Source organism: Vitis vinifera, chromosome 15, assembly GCF_030704535.1.
Source record: "Vitis vinifera cultivar Pinot Noir 40024 chromosome 15, ASM3070453v1".
NCBI lineage: Eukaryota > Viridiplantae > Streptophyta > Magnoliopsida > Vitales > Vitaceae > Vitis > Vitis vinifera.
The window spans coordinates 16,259,372-16,283,925 of record NC_081819.1 but is presented as its reverse complement, the minus strand read 5'-3'; the positions used below and the strand labels follow the sequence as shown (position 1 = coordinate 16,283,925).

At 34.1% G+C, this 24,554-nt stretch overlaps 3 protein-coding genes across 5 annotated transcripts; 2 read left to right on the top strand and 1 right to left on the bottom strand.

Moving 5' to 3' along the window:
* Positions 1-272: 272 nt before the first annotated feature.
* LOC100266738 (squamosa promoter-binding-like protein 8) lies at positions 273-2,429 on the top strand. 2 transcript variants are annotated; one of them, XM_003633858.4, is made up of 4 exons: positions 273-490; positions 669-1,317; positions 1,692-1,858; positions 1,963-2,429. In XM_003633858.4, exons 2-4 carry the CDS (start codon positions 722-724, stop codon positions 2,112-2,114), a joined length of 915 nt encoding a protein of 304 aa, XP_003633906.1. In that variant the 5' UTR covers positions 273-490; positions 669-721; the 3' UTR covers positions 2,115-2,429. The 2 variants fall into 2 exon arrangements, with proteins under 2 accessions (XP_003633906.1, XP_010661346.1); XM_010663044.3 differs by having other exon boundaries at positions 608-1,317.
* A 7,571-nt stretch (positions 2,430-10,000) lies between these two features.
* Positions 10,001-14,513, bottom strand: LOC100246212 (squamosa promoter-binding-like protein 7). Of its 2 annotated transcripts, none has more exons than XM_010663046.3 (3): positions 13,622-14,513; positions 13,137-13,255; positions 10,001-10,673 (listed from the first exon to the last, which is right to left on the bottom strand). In XM_010663046.3, exons 1-3 carry the CDS (start codon positions 14,242-14,244, stop codon positions 10,219-10,221), a joined length of 1,197 nt encoding a protein of 398 aa, XP_010661348.1. In that variant the 5' UTR covers positions 14,245-14,513; the 3' UTR covers positions 10,001-10,218. The 2 variants fall into 2 exon arrangements, with proteins under 2 accessions (XP_010661348.1, XP_010661347.1); XM_010663045.3 differs by having other exon boundaries at positions 10,001-10,676; positions 13,622-14,511.
* Positions 14,514-23,258: 8,745 nt separating this feature from the next.
* On the top strand, positions 23,259-24,554 carry LOC100251349 (metalloendoproteinase 4-MMP). The gene has a single exon (XM_002274441.4). The coding sequence runs from the start codon at positions 23,297-23,299 to the stop codon at positions 24,356-24,358; it is 1,062 nt and encodes a 353-aa protein (XP_002274477.1). The 5' UTR covers positions 23,259-23,296; the 3' UTR covers positions 24,359-24,554.

Genomic DNA, 24,554 nt, shown 5'->3' with positions numbered 1-24,554 from the left:
TATTAATATTAATTATTAATATCCCTTGCTCCCTAATTCCTTTAGGGATAGATTGAGAACTGAGATGGGTCTTATACATTTGTTTTATTTATTTAATTTTTTAAAATTATTATTATTATTATTAATGGAAAAATTGGGACACAAGGGGGGCGTGAGATGGAAGTCCGAATTACTTGGACCGGGAAAAGAGACTTTTTCAGTTTTCACAAACTTCCACAACGGGGAGGGGGATAAAATGGTAAATTTGGTATTACACAAAAACAGTAAAAGCCTCCCATCACCTCTGAGCTAGCCGCCTCATAACTCCTCCTTCTCTCCTTCGCTCTCTCTGAAAGTGAGGCGAGACAGGGTGACTGTACACGCCATTGCAGAGACAGTTGAAGCTACAGTGGAACGCTGCGTTTTGGAGATTAGGTTTTTGAATTACTCGGCGGTCAACAAGTACTCCTCGTTAGTCTTTGTCTTTTCACTCGGTTTCATGCTGCCATAGGTGAGTTTCTCTTCCGTCACTGTGGAAAAAGGAGAGCCTTTTAACACCGAGATAGAGATATATGTGTGTATGTATATATATATATAAAGGCCAAACCGTTTTGCATTATTGTCTTAGGTTTTCTCCAACTCTCAGCTCTCAGCTCTCTACTCTCTACTCTCTCTTGGTTGTGCTTCAGATCGAGTTGAGGGCCTTTGGAACAACGTCGTCAAACCTGAGCTTCAGTGGGAAATGCTGGACTACGAATGGGGGAACCCATCTCCGATCATGCTCTCCGGAGACGAGCCCCCTCAGGATTCGGACCAGACCCGCCAGATATTCGACCACTACCACCAAACCTTCACCGACGGACTCGTCGCTCCGGCGACCGCCTTCTTCCACCACCAGAGCCAGCCTCAGCCCGCTCATATTCACTCCCTCTACGACCCACGCGCCTACCACACGTACCAGGCCCCCCCGCCGGCGATGCTGTCGCTTGAGCCGGTGGCCGGGACGTCCGCCGGCGGGGGGACCGGGTTTATGGTGGTGCCGAAGAGCGAGGAGATGGTGCCGGCGGCGGATTTCACGGCGAGAATTGGGCTGAATTTGGGGGGCAGAACGTATTTCTCCTCCGAGGACGACTTCGTGAACCGGCTGTACCAGAGGCGGTCGAGACCGGCGGAACCCGGTTTGACGAACTCGCCGAGGTGTCAAGCCGAGGGCTGTAATGCCGATCTCACCCACGCCAAGCATTACCACCGCCGCCACAAGGTCTGCGAGTTCCACTCCAAAGCCTCTACAGTCTTCGCCGCCGGGTTGACTCAGCGCTTCTGCCAACAATGTAGCAGGTTCTCGCAAATTACCAAAACACCCTTATTCACAACGAAACTTCCAGCTATTTAATCTAATAAAAAATAAAATCAACGCAAACCAAAATTCAAAGCAAGTGGAAAAAAACACATTTAATTGTTTTAATTTGTTTTCAACAACACTTTATCTGAAATCAAATGTTGAAATGACGAAAATGTCCTTGAAGGAGTGGGAGTTAAATGAATGGAGCTAATGATTGGGTAAGTGCCGTACGTGGGGAAATCCCGAGGGCATTTGTGTCCAAATGTTTGTATAATTCAGGTTTTACGTACTGTTTGTTTTGGTTTTGTGCTTTGCCTCTTATGGCAACCTAATCAGCGGTTTAATTTTCCTTTCCAACGCCTCCGTACAGATTCCATCTTCTCTCGGAATTCGACAACGGAAAGCGCAGTTGCCGGAAAAGATTGGCCGATCACAACCGCCGCCGCCGAAAGTCGCAGCAACCCATTCAAGATAACCACAAGCTGCACCAGCACCACCTCGAAAATGCCCGGAATTCATCTTCCGACAACATCACTAGTACGTGGTAGCCGTGAATCTCTTTCTGTGTGTCTCACAGGTGTTTTTTTTTTATCAAAACAAAGCGTGAAAAATGATTTGCATTTTTTTTTTCTGGGTTGTAGGGTCGCCGCCAGATTCCGGAGCTCACTCGTCGTCGTCGGTGACGGTGGCGGTGTCGCCGCCGCGGATGACGTTGGATTGCTTCCGGCAAAGGCCGTACCAAACGACGGCGTCATCGGCATCGTCAAGCTCACTGTTTTTCCCGAGTGGGTGATTTTCAGGTCCCGGAACGACGTCGCATTCGCGTTGGCGTCGTCAAAGCTCTCACCTTTTTCGTTACTGGGTGAATTTCCATCTATAAACGACGCCGTATTGAGGGAAGACCTAGTAAAATAACATGGTGAAGAAGGGAGAGGTATCTTTCATCACATTAACGTGTAGTCTCTTTTATTTTCTTTCATTTTAATGTTTGGAACATTTATTTTTCTTTTCCTGGAAAAAAAAAAAAAAAAAAAGGAACGGCCGGGATTTATGTGTAACTCTAATTCTCAGCAATCCAAGAAATATGATTCCGGGAAAACCAACTCCATACACTGTGATCGGGTGTAGGGCAAGATTTCCATTCTCGGGGTCTATTATTTTCTTTTGGACCGGTGCTAGATATTTTCCGGGAAAATGCATGCAGTAAAAAAACAAGTAGAGGAAATTGTCTCATACGTGGAAGCTAATATTGATTAGAAACAAGGGCCCACATCAACTACCGCATGTTTTGATGAAGTAGAAAAGTTAATCAGACGGTCCACAATCAATTTTTGTAAATCAGACGAACCAGCCTGATCAGAAGGTGTGTGGCCATATTATTGTGGTGGGAAGGTGATGGTGATATATCAAATGGGCCCTGGCGTGGGGTAGAGCCCTGAATCATTTGGGTGGATTTAGGATCCCATTCACACAACTTTTTCTCTCATTATCCAACTGTCTTCCCATGTTTTCTTTGAGTTTTTCTTTTTTCTTTTTTCTTTTTTAATAAAAATAAAATGAAAATGTGGGTGTTGATAAAACTAAGGGGGGCAGCAATAAAGACAATGAAGGGTGAGGGGGGGTTTTGACATTTCAAGGACACATGGGTGGTGAGGGTTTGACAATTGGGAGTTGGGGTGTGGGGACTTCGCTTCTCTACCATTTCATTGTCTGCAATTCTTTCAATATGATTCTATGAATGGTATTTTTCTTTATGCCTATATATACCCCTATCTTCTTCTACCCCCTAAAAGCCCATATGCATATTGACAAAGATAAAAAGTAAAAATGATGGAAAAGGGCTACTTCAAAAGTGGGAAAATGAATGATGAAAGTGATCAAAATCTACAAAGTTGTATGGATTCTGTTTTTTTTTTTTTCAATGGGTTTCTTTGTCATCTCCACTTCTTCATGTTGCTGTTTTCCAAGATTTCCATCATAACAAGGATCACTGCACATATCTTCATCTTGATTTTACCATAGGTGGGGAAACACGTTTTACTACCAAAAGTAAAGCTAATAATTGCTTTATAAAACAATTATATAAATATAAAAAAAACATATTAAAAACATTTTGACTCTCACATTTTATTTATAAAAAAAATTATAAAACCATTTTTGTAAATTATATTTGAAAACACTTCTTAAACAGGACCTAAAGTTTTTTTTCAAAACATTTTCAAATAATTTTGAAGCTCTCAATTATTTTCACAAGTAAAATCCTATTTGAAAATTCAAATGTCAAAAATAATTTTCTTCATTCATGTTTCATGAAAGTAATATGTATTTATATAAATGTGATATGAATATGTAACAAAAAAATAACTAAATACAAAGAAAATGAGTTATAAAAAAAAAATCATTTTAAAGACAAAATTAAATTCAAAAATAGTTTTCAAACATAGCGTAGGATTCTTCTAATCAAATGAATCTTTCTTTCAAATCATATATATATATACCAAAAAATGGGATTAATTTGATTGTATTATACATGCCTTGGTCCCATTTAGTTGTAATCGATCCCATCAATTAGTACAATAATAGCTCTCATATATTTGTTATATTACTAAATTTCATTTTATACTTTCAATGAATCTGGTTGTATCTTCGATAAGTATCAACTCGATACCTTAGAATTTTCTTATATATATACATATACATTGTGACAAGTTTTGATGATTTATTATTTTCTATCTTTTTCATCTTCCTTATAAAGCACATTTAATGATACGATGAATGAATCTTCCATTTTTTTTTTTCAAAATTTTCTTATATTATATTGTATATCCCTTTTCCTCCCTCTCTCTATATATAATATAATATTAACTAATAGAATTTAAATATTTTAGTTATTGAAATATATATAAATATAATATATAAAAAAATTGTAGAAGGGCCAAGAAGCCATGCAATTCTATATAGAATAAATGTAACACATGCATGCAAAATGAGTACATTAGCCTCATTAGTTTATGTTGTGTCCAACAATATTCATTCATACCAAAAATTATTTTTTATATAATATATATTTTATTTATTTATTTATTTAAATTTTCTATTTTGGAATGGGGATGGGGGTTCTTAGGGTACTTTTTGAGTATGGATGATATGAATATTAATGATTATAAAGGTGATGTTGAAAGCTAATGTTTGTTTTCGATCACTACTATATTGTTGATTGTTGTCTTTCATGAAGAAGCTTCCCTTTTAATCATTTTGGGAGCCTCCTTGCACCTTCCTGGAAAATTCAGTGGTGGTCCCTTTCCCCCACCCCCCCTTTTTCTTCCATTTTCTTTTTCCTTTTCCTTTAGGAATGTCAAGAAACTTTGTTTGGTTTCTCGGAAAAATGGGAGGAAAAACAAACATATCTCATGACTCATGACTTCCCTTGTTCACTCCCACTGTTTTTTTCTTTGTCTTTGTAATTGGGACCATTTCCCCAACAAATCAATCTTTTCACCCAAGATGGTACAAAGTATTTTTGGACTAATGCTTGCAACAACCAAGATTAAAATTATATATAAATTTAAATTAAATTATGAATATAGAGGAAGTTATTAAAGATTTGTTTGATAATTGTTTTTTAAAATAGTTTTTATTTTCCAAAAAAAACACAAAAACATGTTTAATAACAAAAAATTATTTTTTATTTTCCGTTCTTAAGAATATAAAATAGAATGTTTTCAAATAACATCTTTGGGTTATTTTATGTTATATTAACTTGTTTTTCGATAATTGTTTTAAAAAATAATTATATAAATTTAAGTTTTCAAATAAACTTTTATTATAGTAAATATCATAAAACAATTTTTAAGCTGTTTTTGAGAATGATTTTTAAAATTTGTTATCAAACGGGTCTTAATTAATTTGAACCATTATTAATATAGAATTACCAAATTAAATTTTTTATAATTAATTAGTGATTAATTACCTTGCCATTGTGCATTTTATTGGATTTAAATTAATTTATAAATAAATAAGGATTACCATTACCATGAATTTGAAGATGTACATGGTATCTATACGACTGTTGTTTTGCACTTTAGCTTTGGAACATGAGTACAATAATTTTCTGAATTCATTAATGGCCATGTTTTTTGTATTTTTCTCACATTAATGGCCATCTTCGTATTCATATTTAATAATTTGTACTAGCAAAAGAAATGGACTGCAACCCTAGGTTAGAATTTGCCCGTTATTTGTCCGTTTTTATTTTGAAAATTTAAACAAAAGTACAAGAAGCAAATAAAAATAAAAATTTAACTTTGATTTTAATTTTTTTTTTCAGTACTTTTTGTGGGTTAAATGGGAAAAAATAAAAATAAAAATATAAGAATTAAAAAAAAAAATGTAAAAGTGAGTTTGGAACATGATATTAGCTAGGAAGGATCACGTCTCCCCAATCATCACAAAATGTTTGGACTTTAGAGAAAAGTCTATTTCACCTCAATATTTGTGCTTTTTTATCTTTATCCCTTTGTCGGAGGAAGCTCAAGGGAAGCTTACTTGTTCCCCTTTTCTTATTCTTGTTTTTTTTTATAAAAAAATTATTATTTTATTTTTCATTTATTAAAATATAATAAAATGGAGAATCCACCAAAATTCTACTATAAACTTAAAGAGTGCAAAGTCTAGATAATTTAATGATTAGATTTTTCAAAATTTTGAGTTTTTTTTAATAAATATATAACAAAAATTCTTTTAAATCACGTGTAGATATAATAAAGTCGGAGTAAATAAGGATAAGGATACGTTTTACATTGATATTGAAAAAGCACCATCAGTAAATTAGCACCAGTACCATCTATATAATGCAGGTCTCATAATTTAATATTGAAGTGTCATTCATTTGTACCATTTATAAGGTTGCATTATTTTACATCTTTAATTCATTTATTTGTATGGTTCTTCAATTGTCTAAATTTGAAGTACATTACTTGATATCTTATTTCTTTTTTCAAAAATTATATATATATAATATTATATTTGATTTTGGGAAAAGTATTAAAGGAAAGACATGAGTAAATAAACATATTGAAAAAACACTATCAATAAACTAGTTCCACTACCACCTATAAAATTTATATTGATGTGTCATTCATTTATACCATATATGACGTTGCATTATTTTATATCTTCATCTCATTTATTTGTATTATGACCTGATTCTTTTGTATCGTTCTTCAACTGTTTAAATTTGAAGTACAAAGTCTAGATAATTTAATGATTAGAATTTTCAAAATTTTGAGTTTTTTAATAAATATATAGCAAAAATTCTTTTACATCACGTGTAGATATAATAAAATATGAGTAAATAAGACTACTTTTTACATTGGTATTGAAAAAACACCATCAATAAACTAGTACCAATACCACCTATATAACTTAGGTCTCATAATTTATTATCCAGGTGTCATTCATCTGTACCATTTATGACATTGCATTATTTTACATCTTTATTTCATTTATTTGTATCATGACATGATTCTTTTGTATCGTTCTTCAATTGTCTAAATTTGAAGTACATTACTTGATATCTTATTTCTTTTTTCAAAGATTATATATATATATATATATATATATATATATATATATATATATATATACAATTTTATATTTGATTTTGGGCAAAATATTAAAGGAAAGACATGAGTAAATAAATATATTGAAAAAGCACTATCAATAAATTAGTACCACTACCACCTATAAAATTTATATTGACATGTCATTCATTTATACCATATATGACGTTGCATTATTTTATATCTTCATCTCGTTTATTTGTATTATGACCTGATTCTTTTGTATCGTTCTTCAACTGTTTAAATTTGAAGTACAAAGTATAGATAATTTAATGATTAGATTTTTCCAAATTTAGAGGTTTTTAATAAATATATAGCAAAAATTCTTTTACATCACGTGTAGATATAATAAAATATGAGTAAATAAGGCTACTTTTTACATTGGTATTGAAAAAACACCATCAATAAACTAGTACCAATACCACCTATATAACTCAGGTCTCATAATTTATTATCCAGGCGTCATTCATTTGTACCATTTATGACATTGTATTATTTTACATCTTTATTTCATTTATTTGTATCATGACATGATTCTTTTATATCGTTCTTCAATTGTCTAAATTTGAAGTACATTACTTGATATCTTATTTCTTTTTTCAAAGATTATATATATATATATATATATATATATATATACACAATTTTATATTTGATTTTGGGCAAAATATTAAAGAAAAGACATGAGTAAATAAATATATTGAAAAAGCACTATCAATAAACTAGTACCACTACCACCTATAAAATTTATATTGACATGTCATTCATTTATACCATATATGACGTTGCATTATTTTATATCTTCATCTCGTTTATTTGTATTATGACCTGATTCTTTTGTATTGTTCTTCAACTGTTTAAATTTGAAGTACAAAGTCTAGATAATTTAATAATTAGATTTTTCCAAATTTAGAGGTTTTTAAAAAATATATAGCAAAAATTCTTTTACATCACGTGTAGATATAATAAAGTATGAGTAAATAAGGCTACTTTTTTCATTGGTACTGAAAAAACACCATCAATAAACCAGTACCAATACCACCTATATACTTTAGGTCTCATAATTTACTACCGAAGTGTCATTCATTTGCATCATTTATGACATTACATTATTTTACATCTTTATTTCATTTATTTATATTATGATATGATTGTTTTGTATCGTTCTTCAATTGTCTAAATTTAAAGTACATTAGATGTCGACATGATATCTTATTTTTTTCGAAGATTTTATATATATATATATTTGATTTTGGGAAAAGTATAAAGGGAAATGGAGTATGATGAGGAAGAACAATAAATAAAAAGGGTGTTTGAAGAAACGAAACATTTTTCCCGATCCTCCCTCTTTGATTAAAGAAAGGTGGACCCTTCTCTCTCTATTGCAAACTACTAACTTACTCATCATCATCATCATAGGACAATTTCAAAGCCCTCCACGTGGGAGGTTTTTTTAATCTGTTTTGGGTCCCTAAACCCTCTAACTCATTCCTACATGTGATGTCCACGTGACCCCATGCAAAGTTGAAAGTGTCCTTGGTGGCCTTTGTGGGAGTTGGGACCTTATGCCCCTCCCTCCACTGCAGTTGGATCCAAGAGGGCTACATTTATGAGGTGGTGCCCTTTGGTGGGACTCCCTGCCCTACCCTTAAACGTTAATTTATTATATATATAGTAATTGGAAGGATACTTTAACAATGAGTGTATCATTGTTGGGGGAGAAAGGCCACTTCAAAACACCCAAACCTTTCATTTTAGGAATATTTATCTATTTTTTATTGCTTTAAATTGTAATAAAATGTCATTGTGAGATAGTCTTTTTATTTTAGGCTAAAAAATAAAATTAAAGTTTAAGTCATAATTTTAGAAAAAGTGTCAAAGCATAACAACATTTTCTATGTAGGCAAAGATAAAAGACAAATTGAACCAATTGCATGCCTTATCATGGATTCTTTTCCGGAATCAAAATGTCCATCAATTGATCTCCGATCAAAGTTTTCACAACGTTTTCATACCCCTTTACTGAGAAGTGCACCATGTTGATAGGAATCAACAAAAACCTTCTTGTACATGTCCTAAGGACAACATTTTTATGGCAATCATCACTAGTTTCTCCTTTTAACTTCTATTGATTACAACAAACTAGCTTAAGTTTCTTATGATTTTTTTAACAACTTAAGTCATCTACTTAACTATCTCAAAATTAGAATTTGATTTAACAATCATGCCAAATTATTATTAGCAAATTAATCGACAAACAATGATAAAACCACACTAAAGCATGAGTTCGAGAACACAAAAACATGAAAACACATTGTTTCAAAATAAGTTTTTGATAATTGTTTTTGAAATAAGATATTTTTTTGATAGTACGTTTTAATTGTTGTTTTATAAATTAATTATATAAATATGAGGGGAGACAAAAAATAAAATAATACATATAAAAATAATTTTTGAAAATATAGAAAATAAGCATTCCAAATTTTTGTTTCAAGACTTGGTCAAAGAAACCCTAGTTCGACAAAGCTAATCAGAAAATATTAAAAGCAAACAGTAGAAAACAAAGTATTATTACTGTTGCCACGTCTCCCATGTATATGAGAATGGAAAATACATAAACATACCAATATGAACATTTATTCAGGTTTTCATTCATTTTTCACCTGATGGTGGTGCATCATACCGTACCTTCCTTCGCATGCAAGGCGACCTTACTGCAACTCAGCCAGGCTTTTGACAGCCTCAGAATTAAAGAAAGAAGCAGAAAAAGCCGCTGCAAATTCAAGCATGAGATGAAGGAGAATCGCACTTCTGAAAGAGATGGGGATCGAATTTCTGACAGAAGTCTTGCTTTTCTCCATGTTCTCGTCTGCAATAAATAATCCGAAATGCATTAAATCAATCAAAAATGAAATAAAATTTCCATGGGTTCCAAAAACATGCCTTAACCGGGTAAAAGATAGCAGCTCAACAAAGAGTAATATCATGAAGAGGTGGATTTGAGGATGGAATCATGGGACTGCATTATTCATTGAAGCATATATTGTTTATAGAGAAGGTATGGAATGGTGATATGATCTTCATATGAATGTATTTGGTAGCTCAAATTATTCATTAGTACACCATCTTAAAATGATGGAATGAGAAAGTAGGCAATATTTTATGGTGCCGAAGATGGACTAGACCTAGTGGGGAAGAGGGAGTCATCAAAGATCTGTTGGTGAACAAAATTAATTATTCAGTGCCAACACTAAATCAATTCCTACAATGATACAATCAAACAACATGAGTTCCTTCCAGGGAGTTCCACAACTCTGAACATTCTTCTTCTTCTTCCTTGGACTTCTCCCTCACAGACAATAACCCAAATGCTGAGCTAGGAGCCTGCATGAGGTCGAGTGTTACGTGTCCATTGGCTTCATGGAACCGCTCCCAGCTGCGTGACCCAGGGAACATTTGGTGCTGGTGGGGCATGAGGGAATCGGATCCTGGTTGCTCCCCACCTGAATCCTCCATCCCATGGTGATGCCAATGCCAGTCCCGGTCTAGGATAAGCTGTCTAGCTAGGATGGCTGCACGATTTTCGGCGATCAGCTCACGGAGTGCTGCACTGGATCTTAAGGAGAGTTCTGCTGAGGAAACCCAAGAATCCGACTTCGATGACAGAAGAGAGAGAGCACGTCCTGTCGGCGATGATAAGTATGCGAATCTCCCAGTCATCAATTTATTAGCTGCTGAGAAGGAAACCATGCATGTTCATTCTATCAGCATGCTAAAGATTGATCAAATTTGAACCAAATCATAGTAAATAGATGAGCAACTTAGAAATTGGGGCTGCATGATCCCTTCACATGAAAATATATGATAAACTTTGAGTAATTATAGTTCTTTAAGTTTCCTCTAGTATTACCAGTAAACACGAGGATAAACCATGCTTGGAGCATGTTGAATATGGGCGTTGCTGAAAGAAATTGTTCCATATGCATATCCATCTTTGGCCTACATTTTCTTGTACTGCATTGTATTTTACTCAATTCTTTAAAATCTGGGCTTCCCGGTGTTGATCAACTAAAACGGTTTCTAAGATGAATTATACAATCTCAAACAAAATACATGCTATACATCATTTAAACTAGCAAAACATAAGCTAGATATTTCTGCACCAAAAGATACATAAACTGAAATCTAAAGATCACCAGAGAGAATTTACAATTGAAAACGAAACAAAAAATAGAAGCCCTCCTGAAATGTATTTAAGAAACATCTTACCATGAACACAAATGTAGTGCACGATTGTAAGTGAGATGAAAATTCACTGTTTTGCTATTGTGATCATTACCATTTTAGAACCAGCAACCAATCATACTACAAAGGCTCATGCTAAGAAAGAAGTTTGGTAGCTTACGAGGTCAGGGTTGCACTGTCATATTACTATTGTAGTCACCAAAACCTGATTTGATACAGGAATCAACCTCAGTTGATACAGGAATCAACTTCAGTTGGCATGCCAGGCCATAAATCTGGATCAGTTGCCTCCTAAGAACAAACATGATTCTCGGGTGAAACTGATTTGAGAACAGATATCCAAAAATTTCAAGGCAACTCCTTTAATGAGAGGTGGGATTTTTTCGTAAACTTCTTGGATGCAAAACTAAAAAATAAGATGAGGCATGAAAAAAGTAATGGAACTTAACAGGCTTTGCTTTTGTCCAAGGGTTGAACTCACAGATGACTAAGAAACCCCAAGCTGACTAGTAAATATGCAAACAGTGCACATGAAAATGAATACTAAAGCTTTGAATAAAAGATAATATGAGAAAGCAATAAAGGGGAAGCTTGCAAAGAAACTGGTTTTTCAGCAAGTTCTGATATTCATGCTTTTTAGTATTACTATCCTTAGCCTACATAAGCTGAAATTTTACCAACTCAAATACAAAAAAAAGATACAAAGTGGGGAATTCATCAACTTAGTCCAAACCCAATTGTTCATTATTGATACATAATGCAGCAACTTCATGTAACCACGTAAAGATTATGATCAAATGCATTAATACAGTTCCAGCCTTTATGAAGAGTAAAACATTTCAACTCTTCTCGTGAGTCCAGTTATTGCACTCTCAACCTTTCTTTCCTATTTTGTAAAGTTAGTTCTACAGCATTTATGTCTTGATTTCACATACATTCCAGAGAAAAAGCTAGCATAGATTGTGAATCTGTGGATAATAATTAAAAGTTATAAACCTAAAATGGAACTCGGAAGATTTGAATGATTTCTTGATCTCATTTCTTTTTATCCATGTTAACATAATTTCATCAGGATGCTCAGATGGATGAAATGCATTCATGACAAAACTGCTAAGACCGTGTTCAAGTTTTACACTACAAGAAGAAAGTTCAAGGAAAAAGAAAATACCGAATCAACAGAGAGCCAACCATAAATAGAGGAATATGACATAGCTAGGTATTAGGTGAAACAAGTACTATAACTGCAGCCTGGACTCAATTGAATACTAATGACAAAGTTAATATATATCCAACCCCACTGAAGAAGCCTTATGAAGCTATGACAGATTCCATTTAGCCATTCTGCTCAATCTAGGGCTACATTATTGGATCAATCATAGGTCATTGCGTTTCCCCAGCTCCTCTTATTCACCAACTATATTCATTTTTTGGCCTTCCTTTAGGATAACCCACACCGAAGAAACTGCATTCCGAAAAACTCATCAGCCGAACCCTTCCACAACCAATATATTATCAATAATCTCTCTAAATCAAAGTAGCAAACTCAAAAGTCACCTACAGAAAATAAAAGACGGCCTATTCTCATTAAAAGATCAGAATCCCTACCAAAATATGAACACCTTAATCTATTTTAATTTTGGAGAGGAAGGAGTTGAACCCACCAAAATTGGATGGGTGGGTACCATATGTTATTATCTATGTTCCAGCTTACTCTATTTTAGGGCAGAAATCAATAATAGGAGACTAGTTCAAATTTCTCGAGGAATCCCATGTTTGGAATCATAGCTTAAAAGCAAGCGCTATGCCTCAGAACATGTAAGTATATATATATATATATATATATATATATATATATATATATATATATATATATATATATATCTTAATAATGATGAAGGTGATGAGATAATTTCTAGGCAAAACACTTGTTAATGAAACCGGTGCCATACCTTGAGAAGGGTTCCTGGCAACAGAATCATGAGAGCTCTTTCTTCTTCGCTCATTGTGCCCTGCTAATCTCCTCCTGCAGCTCCTCTTTGAGTCGTCGAACTCTGACACTGCATGAAACCTACAATCACCCACCCATCAACCTATAAATATTAAAAATTCATATATTTTCAATCGATCATCAGGAACAAAAAAATAAAATAAAAAGTATAAATCTTCAGTTGTCATGCCAATGAAAAGAAATATAAAAATTAACTTGATTTGATGGTGATTTATTATTAGCTTGTTTGCTGAGAAAATACCAGAAAAGAAGAGTGGAAAAGAAAATTCTCTTTTCAAGGAAAAAAAAAATGGAGCTAGGGTAAAAGAAATAAGAAAGCCCCGGAACGGTAGGCTTATGAATCCTCCATTTCCGTCGTACTTAGGCTATATTCCTACTAAGAAGCCAAAAATGGGTAGTTGTTGAGGGAGATTGAGAGAATATTACCTACTACACTGTTGACAAAACCGCTGCTCTAAACCAAGAACTACCACTTTAGGTGCCTTTGAATGCATCTCACACACCTTATGCCTCCGGTGGTAGTCCTTGGCATTGACCAGCGCCACGTGGCAACCCTCCACCTGGCATCTCGGCACCGTCGCCGGGGACCCCACCACCGAAACAGCCGTCGCCGACGACTGCGACGATCCTCCACTATAATAGGGTCGACCCCTCTTGTCTGTGGAGATCCCAGGCGTGGAGTCCTCGAAATAGTGCCTCTTCCCGAGCTTCAAGCACATCAAGTGTGGGTCTGGGTGGAGATGAGACCCATCGCCGCCATAGAGCGACTGCTGGTGGTGGTGGTGGTGGTTGTGTTGGTGATAGTACTGGTTGTGGTGCACATCAGCAGTGGCCTGGTGAGGGAACATCAGGGCGTGACCCACGCCGGCCTCCGGCTGGGTGGGAGCGTCGGTGGCAGTGGCGGTGGCGGCGTCGTCGTTGAAAGAATTGCCGGTGCAGTTCCAGTCAAACCTGGAGGCCCCAAGGTCTCGAACATCCCATGCAAGGTGGCTGCCACTATTACCATTCTGCCCTCTATTACCGTTAAACGAGTTCCCGCCATTTTCCATAACTCCCTTACCTTTGTTAGCGTAGGAGTTGGGTGGTGATGATGAGGATGACGATAAGAATAGTAGGGTGATAGGGGGTTGTGTATGATAATGGGGTCTGCAAATATTGCATAACAGTGAAGAGATTTGGGTGTTGTCTTCTATAAAAGAAGAAAAGATTTAGAGAGAGAAAGAGAGCAAGAGAGTCAGATTGCAGTGAAGGGTCTCCCCTGCTTCTGTGTTCTCTACCAATGGGGTTAAGTGCTCAAGAGATAAAGCTGCAGTACTGCCAGAGAGAGAGAAAAAAAAGATGGGGTTAGTGACACGTGAGAGAGAGAAGACGAATAGTATGTGTGGAAGCACACGTGTGAGGAGCGATGGTGGGGCCTGCCACGTGGTCTCCCTTCATTTGCTGAGAAGAGTCAGCCCTGCGTTATTTGAGAGGTTGCAATAAAGTTAGATAGATAGAGAGAGAAAGAAACAATCAGCCCTCCCCTTCCCTCTTGCTGATAAGACTGGAGAGGGGAATAGGATGAGTGAGAAAATGCCCATTTAGGGAAGCATATCGTTTCTCATTCTTTCCCCACACGCGCCTCCTCCTCCGTCTCCCACACCCCCTCACTTTTATCCACTTGGAACCCATGTAGCCGGCGTTGCCCCCACACGCTCCCACCGGAGCGTGAGTGCAATATTCCTCAGATTTTTGGAATATCCTCACCAGCTCACACCTGCTCGTTCAAAAATTCAAAATATCCACTTATTACTCCTCAGACGTAGCGCCAGCTTAGCGAGAAACCAGGGTAGAGGAGGAGGAACCTCTTTCTCCATGCATGCATGCTTCCTTCACTTTCAAATCACCTTTTTCATTTCCCCTTTTTTTTTTTCTTTTTTCTTTTCTTTTTTTCTTTTTTTTTTTTCCTTCACTTCAACTCCCAGTGAATATTAAAATTTTTGCAATAATTTCCCATGAATATCGCATCTTATTTAAAAAGTAGAAAGAAAAAAAAAAAAAAAGTAGGGGGTGGTTTGGAAAATAATTCCACCCTTCATTTAATGCAACACAGACTGTAAAGCTTTGTTCACTCAGTCCAGAAAAGGGGACGGCCATACACGTGTCACAAATGGGTCCCATCTTAAAGATCTCCCCAATACAGCAAAGATTGACCAGATTGGCGTGATCGTGACCACTCCTCGGTATTCTTTTTGAATGCCCTGTAAAATATTTTTTATAATTCCACTCCCCACCCATTATTATTACTATAGTGCCTGCACCCATTAAAAATGGTGTTTTTGTAATTTCATCCCAACTCCAACCCCGTTTCCCACTCCAATAATGGCCACCTTCACTTGCACCCCTTTTGCCTGCGGTAAAATGGTAAAAAAAATAATGGAATAAAAGGCCGTGAACCCCACCCCACCACGCGCCATGAGGGGGAGTGCCAGGACGCATGGGGCAGGCCCATTTTGTCGTGACTGTCACGCGGTAGATGTGTGGGAGGGATTAGGGAGTATTTATTCCACAAATGGAAGATAAGGACTTTTGGCAGTCTTCTTTGCAGTATGTTAGAAAAGCACTTCTTAGCTGCCTGACATTGATGGGCACTTGTCAATATTAGGGACATTATGGTCATTTTTTCTATAATAAAAAATCAATGAAAGTAAAATTCTTATTTTATTTAAAAAATACTTCTAATAATTAAATAATAAATATTTATAAGTGTTAAAAAAATTACAAATATCTCCTCGAATCATTGCTAAATGAGTAAAATCTGTTAAATAGTAATTTTAAGTTTTTAACGCTTAAAAGGATATATTTAAATATTAAAAATATTAAAAATGTTTATTATATTTGTTACCAAAAATGTCTTTTATATTCTAGACATACTTTTAGAATTTTAAGAAATATTTTTATTTTATATAAATTTTTTTAAATATTAAAAATATTTTTTAAAATTACTACCCAACAAAAATTTATAATATGTTTAAAAGTATAATATTTTTAACACTCAAATAATAAAAAAATTTAAGTTCTAAAAAAATTAAAAGTGTGTTCGATAATTATTTTAAATAACGTTTATAATATTTTTAATTCTTAAAATTTTTATTTTTTTAATATTTGAAAAATAAAAATTTATAAGTATTAAAAAAAATTCGAAACATTTCTTAAAATCATTATCAAATACATTTTAAAATTATTTTTTGAAATTACTTTCAAACATTCTTAAAAAAATTAAGTGCTTAATAAAATTTAAAAAATGTTTTTAAAAATTTTAAAAATCATTTATAAAATAAAAAAGTATTTATAATATTTTTTGAAAAGACATTTAATCGGTGATCTTTTCAAAAGTGCTTTCACTCGAGTCATTTCATATAAAAACACTTACAATTATTAGAAAAAATATATATAATTTACTTCATTAATATATACCGTAAATAAATGTACATTTACAAATAATTTTTAATTAAAGGGGAAAAAAACAAAAAAGAGAATGAGAAGCATGTTCGTGTGAAAAGATTCCATTCAAATTGTATGTTGGGGATTGGGTGGTATCCCAAGTTGTGGAGCCCATTTTAATAAATGAAAGCCTGGCACTGCAGTCCATCCACGTGTACGGCCATTATAGTCCACCTTTTATTTTAAAAATTCGTTTTTTTTTAATTTTTTGCTTTTTTGGGTTTGAGGAAAAATGCAGAGGTTCACCACCACCTTGATGCTGGTATCTTTAGTACAGACATGGCAGGTATGGAAACCTTTATTTAGTGAAAATCTCATTTCCACCCCCCAAACTCCAAAAAATAAAATAAAATAAAAAATAAAAAAAAGATTAGAAGTAAGTTCCTAAAAAGCAGGGAGAAAGATGAAGAAGGAAGTGGGAGATTGTACTAGCTGAAATGGGTAGTTGACACGTGGCGATGGGAATTCAAGGCCCTAATCCCGTACCAGGGGCAGAGTTGAGGGCAACTGTGAGACATACCACATTGTTCCTTTTAATGAAACATATAAAAGGAGAGAGAGAGAGAGAGCGAGAGAGATATATACATACACACCCATTTCCCCATTCTAATTTATATAAAAATAAAATTAAATAAACCCATCTCCCTCCTCCGACCAATTCCTTTCTTCTCCGTAGCCTTCATCATGGGGGACCATTTCCCCATTTCCCCATTTCTTTTCTCTTCTCAGAGGAGGAAGAAGAAGATGAAAGGGGGGACCATTTCTGCTTTGTCTCTTTGATCCATGGCTTCAACTTTCTCTAACAATGATTCTCTCTCTATCGATCTTCTGCATTACTCCATCATTGAATGCATCCACACATGTGGGAGTAACCCCTCCTTCCTCCCTCTCTCTCCCTCCCTCCCTCCCTCTCTCTCTCTTAAACTCCACGTTTTCTATTCTTTTCTCTTTTTTCAGTTTTTCCTGGCTTTCTCTTTACTACAACAATTTTGTATTCCAACGAACTTTAACCATATGATGTTCACACTTGATTCTTTTGGTAAACTTGACATCTCTTTCAGCTTTGTAAGCTTCATTTTATTCTGTCCTATCGTTTTTTTATAAATAGGCTTGAGTAAGAATTCAAAATAAAATATTTGGGACATGTATATAACATTATATTAAGACACGAAAATATGAACTATATTCCAATTCCCCATTCATCTTTGATCCTAATTAGATTATAGTGTAATTAAGGTGGTGTTTGTTTTTTTTGTTTTTTATTGAAAATAATTTATTTTTAGAATTTAGGTCGTTTGTTTTTCTATTTTTTTATAACTTATTATAATTTTTTTATTAAATGAAAAAAATCAAAATATTTAGCTTTTTCTAAATAGAAAAAATAACATATTAATTTTTCTTTATTTTTTAATACTTAATAAAAATAAAATACTATAAAAGCAAACAATTTAATATTTAACACTATTAAGTATTAAAATTCTATTTATAATTAAATAAAAAAATAAACACCACCTAAGTTTGATCAGATTTGTGGATAATTTGAACTTAATTTAAATTAAAAAATAATTAATTTAAGTCTAACTCAATCCAACTTCTAATTTGACATACTTAACTTAAGACTAACTTAATTTTATTTTTTTGGTGAATAAAATATTCGCTTTATTTGAACTTTCGGTGTAACCGAAACCAAATTAAATTTAATGATCCCATAAGTAATAAAAGTAATATTTCAAACCCATTGAAAAGTTGGATTAGATTCCAATTGGATTAGATTCTACCAAGGTTGTATTTGGCATGTAATCCTATTCCTTCATTGTTACATGCCAAATACAACCTTGGAAGAATAGGTTTTTTTTTTTTTCTTTTCCCCTTCAATTTTGGGACAGGTAAACTTGCTATTTAGCTTGGGTGGCTTCCAAACTAAGGTAGCTGGCGAGTGGCAGTGGCAACCCACCCTTCAAGAGTTGTCTTCACAGAGGAAGCCTTAGAAGATAAAGGGGAACAATACTATAAAATAAACAAATAATAAGATATTATAAAGAGAGAGAGAGAGAGAGGAAAAGGGGATTTGATATTTGATATTTCATATTTGTAAAAGGAAGCAGTTCCATCAATGATGAGTCATGATGGGCCCTTTTCACAGCAGGGGTCACTGACCTTTATAAATGAAGTTGTGACCCATTACTTCTCTTCTCCTGCCTTTTCTCAACCTAATCTTGGGCCCATTTGCTTAGCCCCCCCACCCCACCCCACCCCAATAATTCACGATTCCTACTCACCCTCCTATTATACTTATGGTGAAGCTTTTAGATTGGATGGCCAGGATTCTTTCATTTGATGTGTTCACCATTTTCCCATTTCAACCATGAGGGCCATTGATTTGAGAGTTGTGGTCAGGGCACCCTTGGAAGTATGGTTTCCATTTTATAACCTTTTTAAATTTGGCTTCTTGATTATTTCTCCCAAATCCACTTTCTAAAAATGCCTTTCGAGCGTATCCATTTGAAATCTACATATCCCACAAGGGGAAAGAAAAGGATTGACAAGGATTACCCACCTTTTTTATTAAGTCCAAGGGATAACATTGAAAAAGAGGAAAGTTAGATGATAACAAAGTAGGGGTCAATTACTTCCACATTACACGTCATGTAGAATTTAATTTCTTCACTTCAAGTGTTTAATCTAAGTACTTTATATGCTCACCTAATCAAAGATCCTATCAATATCTTTGATATGACTATTTATCGGGGGTGTTTTTATATGTAACACCAAGTAGATTTTAATTTAGTCACTTCGAATGTCTAACCTAAGTATTTTTATATGACTATTCTTATTAACACAAACATCGTGTTAATATCTTTTATATAATTATTCTCTCAATCGTAGATATGTTTAGGAGTGACAAGGGATGATACGATACATCAACACGATTTGAACCAACACACTTCTTGCAGGTTTTGTTATCAATTTGCATAATCTATTTAAAAAATAAGTAGTTTTTAAATCTGTAACATAAATTTGACTCAAATTGACTCATTTAATAATCTTAATAATTAACTAATAATCTTGGTGATTAACCTATATAACTTTAAACTATTTAATCGACTCATATTAAATTTATTTTTAAATAAATATATCAATTGAGTTATAGATATTTTTTATTGAAACATTAATTATAAAAACTTATACAAAGACTTACTTCAACTTGATTAGAGGATGATAAGATTATTAAATGGGTTAAACGAATTATATGATGTATTAACTATTTGAGTTTATGTTTTTGACACAATTACTTTTCTTATCGGGTGTAAAATAGATAGACTTTGACACAATATAAATACGAACCACCAACACAAATATCACTCCAAAACATGTTCTTAGTTGCAATATCATGTAGATTTTAAGTCTAAGTGTTTTTATCTATCACATCTTGTAAACAACAATGGATTGATTCATACTCTTATCTTGAATTTTTATAAAGGTGATGTGTAACAATAATTAACTATGTTCACTATTCAAACATTGAAGTTCAATTTGTCTTCTTGTTACTTCGCGTCAAAAAGGTGATTCAAAATATTAGTGAGCCAATTTCAACCTAAAAGGGCCCCTAATAATGCCATTGGAATTAATCATCTTTATTCAAGTTGTTTACTCATTAAAATTGAAGTGGGGCATGGTTTTCACGTGAAGTGTATATTTCTCATTTCAACCATAATTATGTTGGATTTTGGCTGATATTTTCATCTTAGTGGTTAAGAGTTGCTTTCGAAATATGTTTTTAATGTCTTGAGATTTTAATTTTGACACGTCAGCATTTCTCCTTTTCTCTTTCTACAAAATGATATGTTCATATTTGAATCTAAGAATTATGTAAAGAAAATAAAATTTGAGAAGATATATTGATTTATTTTGTTTTTAAAATCATAAATATGGGCAATCTAAGAGTGTCTTTGACTGTAATTTTAGAAAATGTTTTTAATCTTTCTAATACTTGAGTGATAAAATTTTTAAAATATTAAAAAAATTAAAAACACAACTTAAAAGTAGTGCCAAACACACTCTAAAATGCAATAGTTTCCATCTTAGATTTTATTATAATGTCTATTACCTCGTATTCCTCATAGTAATTAAAAAAAAAAAAAAGGGACTATACGTAGGCTAATAGATGAACATATATTCCAACTCTGACCGGGCTTGACCCAAAAGGCTTATTAGGGTTGGGCCGTAATCATTAGTCTTTAAATTAGCCCATTTGAAGATGGGTTGGGCTGGGGCCCATGACTTTTGGGTTGGCCTAAATTTTTTTTGAGGAAGCTGTTAAAAACATAGTACTTACTTGTTTGGACATTTCGCCTCGGTTGGGCATTTCACCTTGGTGGGACATTTCGTCTTGTTTGGGCATTTCACATTGGTTGGGAATTTCGCCTTGTTTGGGCATTTTGCATAAAATCTTGGTTTTCCAAATCGTAAACGAAAAAGAATCCTTGGTGTTTATTAACTTTTTTTTAAAAAAAAAACATATTTAATAATTGTACATTTGAAAATGAAAAATTTATTCTATTTTGCATTGATCATTACGTTAGATAAAAAAATTATTTTGCGAAATTCACATTTTATTTTTATAGAATGATTTTAAAAAATAATTCTCAGTTGTTTTTAGGAACAAAATTTTATTTAAAACTCAAATATGAAAATAGCTTTTACAGTACAAAAATTTTCAAAATATTTTTCAATTTTAAAAAAAAATTTACATAGGAAACTTTAGAAAAAAAATATTTAAACACTTCATCAAAATTATTTTAAAAATAACCCGAAACAAATTTAAAAAAAAAAATTTTCTATTAAAAAAATTCTCAATCTTAGAAAATAGTTTTTTATTACATAGAAAAATTATACATAAGAATAATCATTAAATGCCTTCATTTTCTAAAAAAAATGGAAATGTGTATTTAAGAATAATCATTAAATGTGTTACTATATTTGAAAAACTAATATTCTAATGGGGTAACAATCAAACAAAGTGAATGAGTGTATTTCAAAGATTTTAATATAAGACTAAGAATTTTTAATCCAATGAATTCTTGGAGAAAGATTTAATCCTTTTTATGTTAATTGACTCGTGTAAGAAATTAAAAACGATTAATAGCAATCCAACACAAATGCGATAAGAGGTTTTTACGTGAAAAACTTTCATACTAATTGTGTAGATAAAAAGTCACAAGATTTAAGAGATCATGTACATAGTAACTTGACTACTTTAATAGATTTGCCTCCGTTCCTAAAAGGATGTCCTTCAATAACTCTGAATTACCTCTTCAAACCCTAAAATAATGTTTAAGTAGGGTTTATATAAGCTAAAGGCCCAGCGATTTGAACATAATTTAAAAAGAAATAATAATAAAATTTTAATTTTCCAAACCAAAAACTACTAGAAGCAAGTGAACTTAACTACTGTTTCAATGCTCGAGGGCTTTAGCTAACGCTTGAGTGCTTCTGCAATTTTTTTTTTTTAAATAACTTAAATATTTTAACTCAATTTTAAAACTTTTGATCTAACCCTATTTTTTTCAAAGACCAACTTACCTTTACCAAAATCTTTTCAAACTTACCTATGATGTTCGGATTGATTAAATCAAAAACCTCAAATCCTTGATAGAAAGTAAATCATTGTCTAAAAAATCCAATGCCAAAATGAAAAGGAATAAAATTTTCTACAAATATCTAATGCCCTCACAATATCTTTTTTAAGTATTTTTCGAATTCAACCCATCCTTAAAGATACAACATGACTAAGAAAAAGAAAGAAATTATAGCATTAAGATGCCATTTTTTCCATGCAAAACCATGCATTGTAGAACTACCAAGGTTTCTTGATAAAGAAACCAAAGGATGCTGGCCCAGTTGGTAAAATAAAATGAGAAATCATAATTACATGATGGTAACAGTTATTGGATCAAAAACATCGAGTCTTCTCCACCTCCGAAGCTAAGAAATCAGTAGATTCAGTACTCCATGCACTTCATCACCTTCTCAGAGTCTTACAACATTTTGAGTATTCCACACGTCTCTCTGCAACAATCATCATTCCTAACAACCACTCCTCCCCCCCTTCCTCCTTTGCTTCAAACACTCCTCTTCCTCTTCCTCTTCCTCAAAGGAACTAAACTAAAAGTTGAGTTTGTTGGTTGGCTGGCCCCATCAGACAATATCCATCCCTTTGCTCTCTCATCCAATTCCCAAACTAAACATCCTTCTAAAAAAAAAAAAAATTGGTCCCAAATCCCATCATCTTACCTAAAAAATTAATTTTAAGTGCTGATTAATTATTTTAATGTATTCTTGTCTTCATTGATAAGGTCTCATAGATATCCACCACTATCGAATCCTCAAAAGTGAGAATCTGCCATAAAAAAGACCAGCATAATCAAGATTCACCCAAACTTGTCATTATAAGCCTTACCATAACATATGTAAAAACCTCCCTTATTATTTATTCATCATGTTTTCAAAACCTTAATCATTCCTTTCCCTTTACATTTCATTCATTATCATTACCATTTCCTTTATAATAAAGCTTCCCACCATATCCACTTCCTAAGTTTCCACCCCGTAACTGCCATGTTTCCCCTTCTCACTCTCTTCTCTCTTCTCTTCTTCCTCCTCTTCTACCCATGCCAACCCGGTCGGCCGCCGCCAGAGCTTGCACCATCTCCGGCAACGGTGGTAACTGTCAAGAACGGTAGTTACACGTGGCATGGGTTCCAGAGGTTCCTTGGGGCCAGGAGAGGTAGCCGAATAAGCGGCATGGCGGAACTCAAGAAGTACTTTAACCGTTTCGGTTATCTAGGGTTTCAAGATGGCAATGTCACTGATGTTTTTGACACCAGACTGGAATCTGCTGTTGCCGCGTATCAGGCGAAGCTAGGGCTTCCGGTGACCGGTAGGCTCGATTCGGAGACTCTTTCGCAGATGATGTCGCCAAGGTGCGGGATGCGTGACGCCATGCAGCCCATGCATGCAGCCATGCATTACGTGTATTTTCCTGGAAAGCCGAGGTGGGCGCGTCCAATACCAATGACACTCACCTACGCCTTCTCGCCGGAGAATTTGGTCGGGTATTTGAGCTTGGAAGACATTAGAGGTGCATTTAAACTTGCTTTTGCCAGGTGGGCATCTGTTATTCCGGTGAGTTTCAGTGAGACTGATACTTACAGTTTTGCCGACATCAAAATAGGGTTTTACAGGGGTGATCACGGCGACGGTGAGCCGTTTGATGGGGTTCTTGGGGTTTTGGCCCATGCATTTTCGCCGGAGAGCGGAAAGTTCCACCTTGACGCGGCGGAAACATGGGCAGTTGATCTTGAATCGGAGAAGTCGACGGTGGCCATTGATTTGGAATCAGTGGCAACCCACGAGATTGGGCATCTTCTAGGGTTAGCACACAGTCCAGTTAAAGAATCGGTCATGTACCCTAGTTTGAAACCTAGAGCTAAGAAGGCTGATTTGAAGCTAGATGATATAGAGGCAGTGCAAGCCCTCTATGGTTCAAACCCTAATTTCAAATTTGCATCATCAATGGAATCCGATATTTCTTCAAATCAAGCCATTGATTTTAGGGTTAGGTCATACAGAAAATTGAGCATCTTGTTTCCCATTTTAGTACTATATTCATCCATGTAATTAGGAAGTAAGTTTCAACCACATTAGGGTTTTTCATGACATTTGATTTTTTATATTCTTTTTTTTTTCAAAGATTTTGTAATAGTTCTGATACCCACAATACACAGAGAATACATACCATGTACAATTAATGCTTTTATTTGTATGCATCTGATCAGAGAGTATTTTCTGTTTGGTTGCCATGAAAATTCTTGAT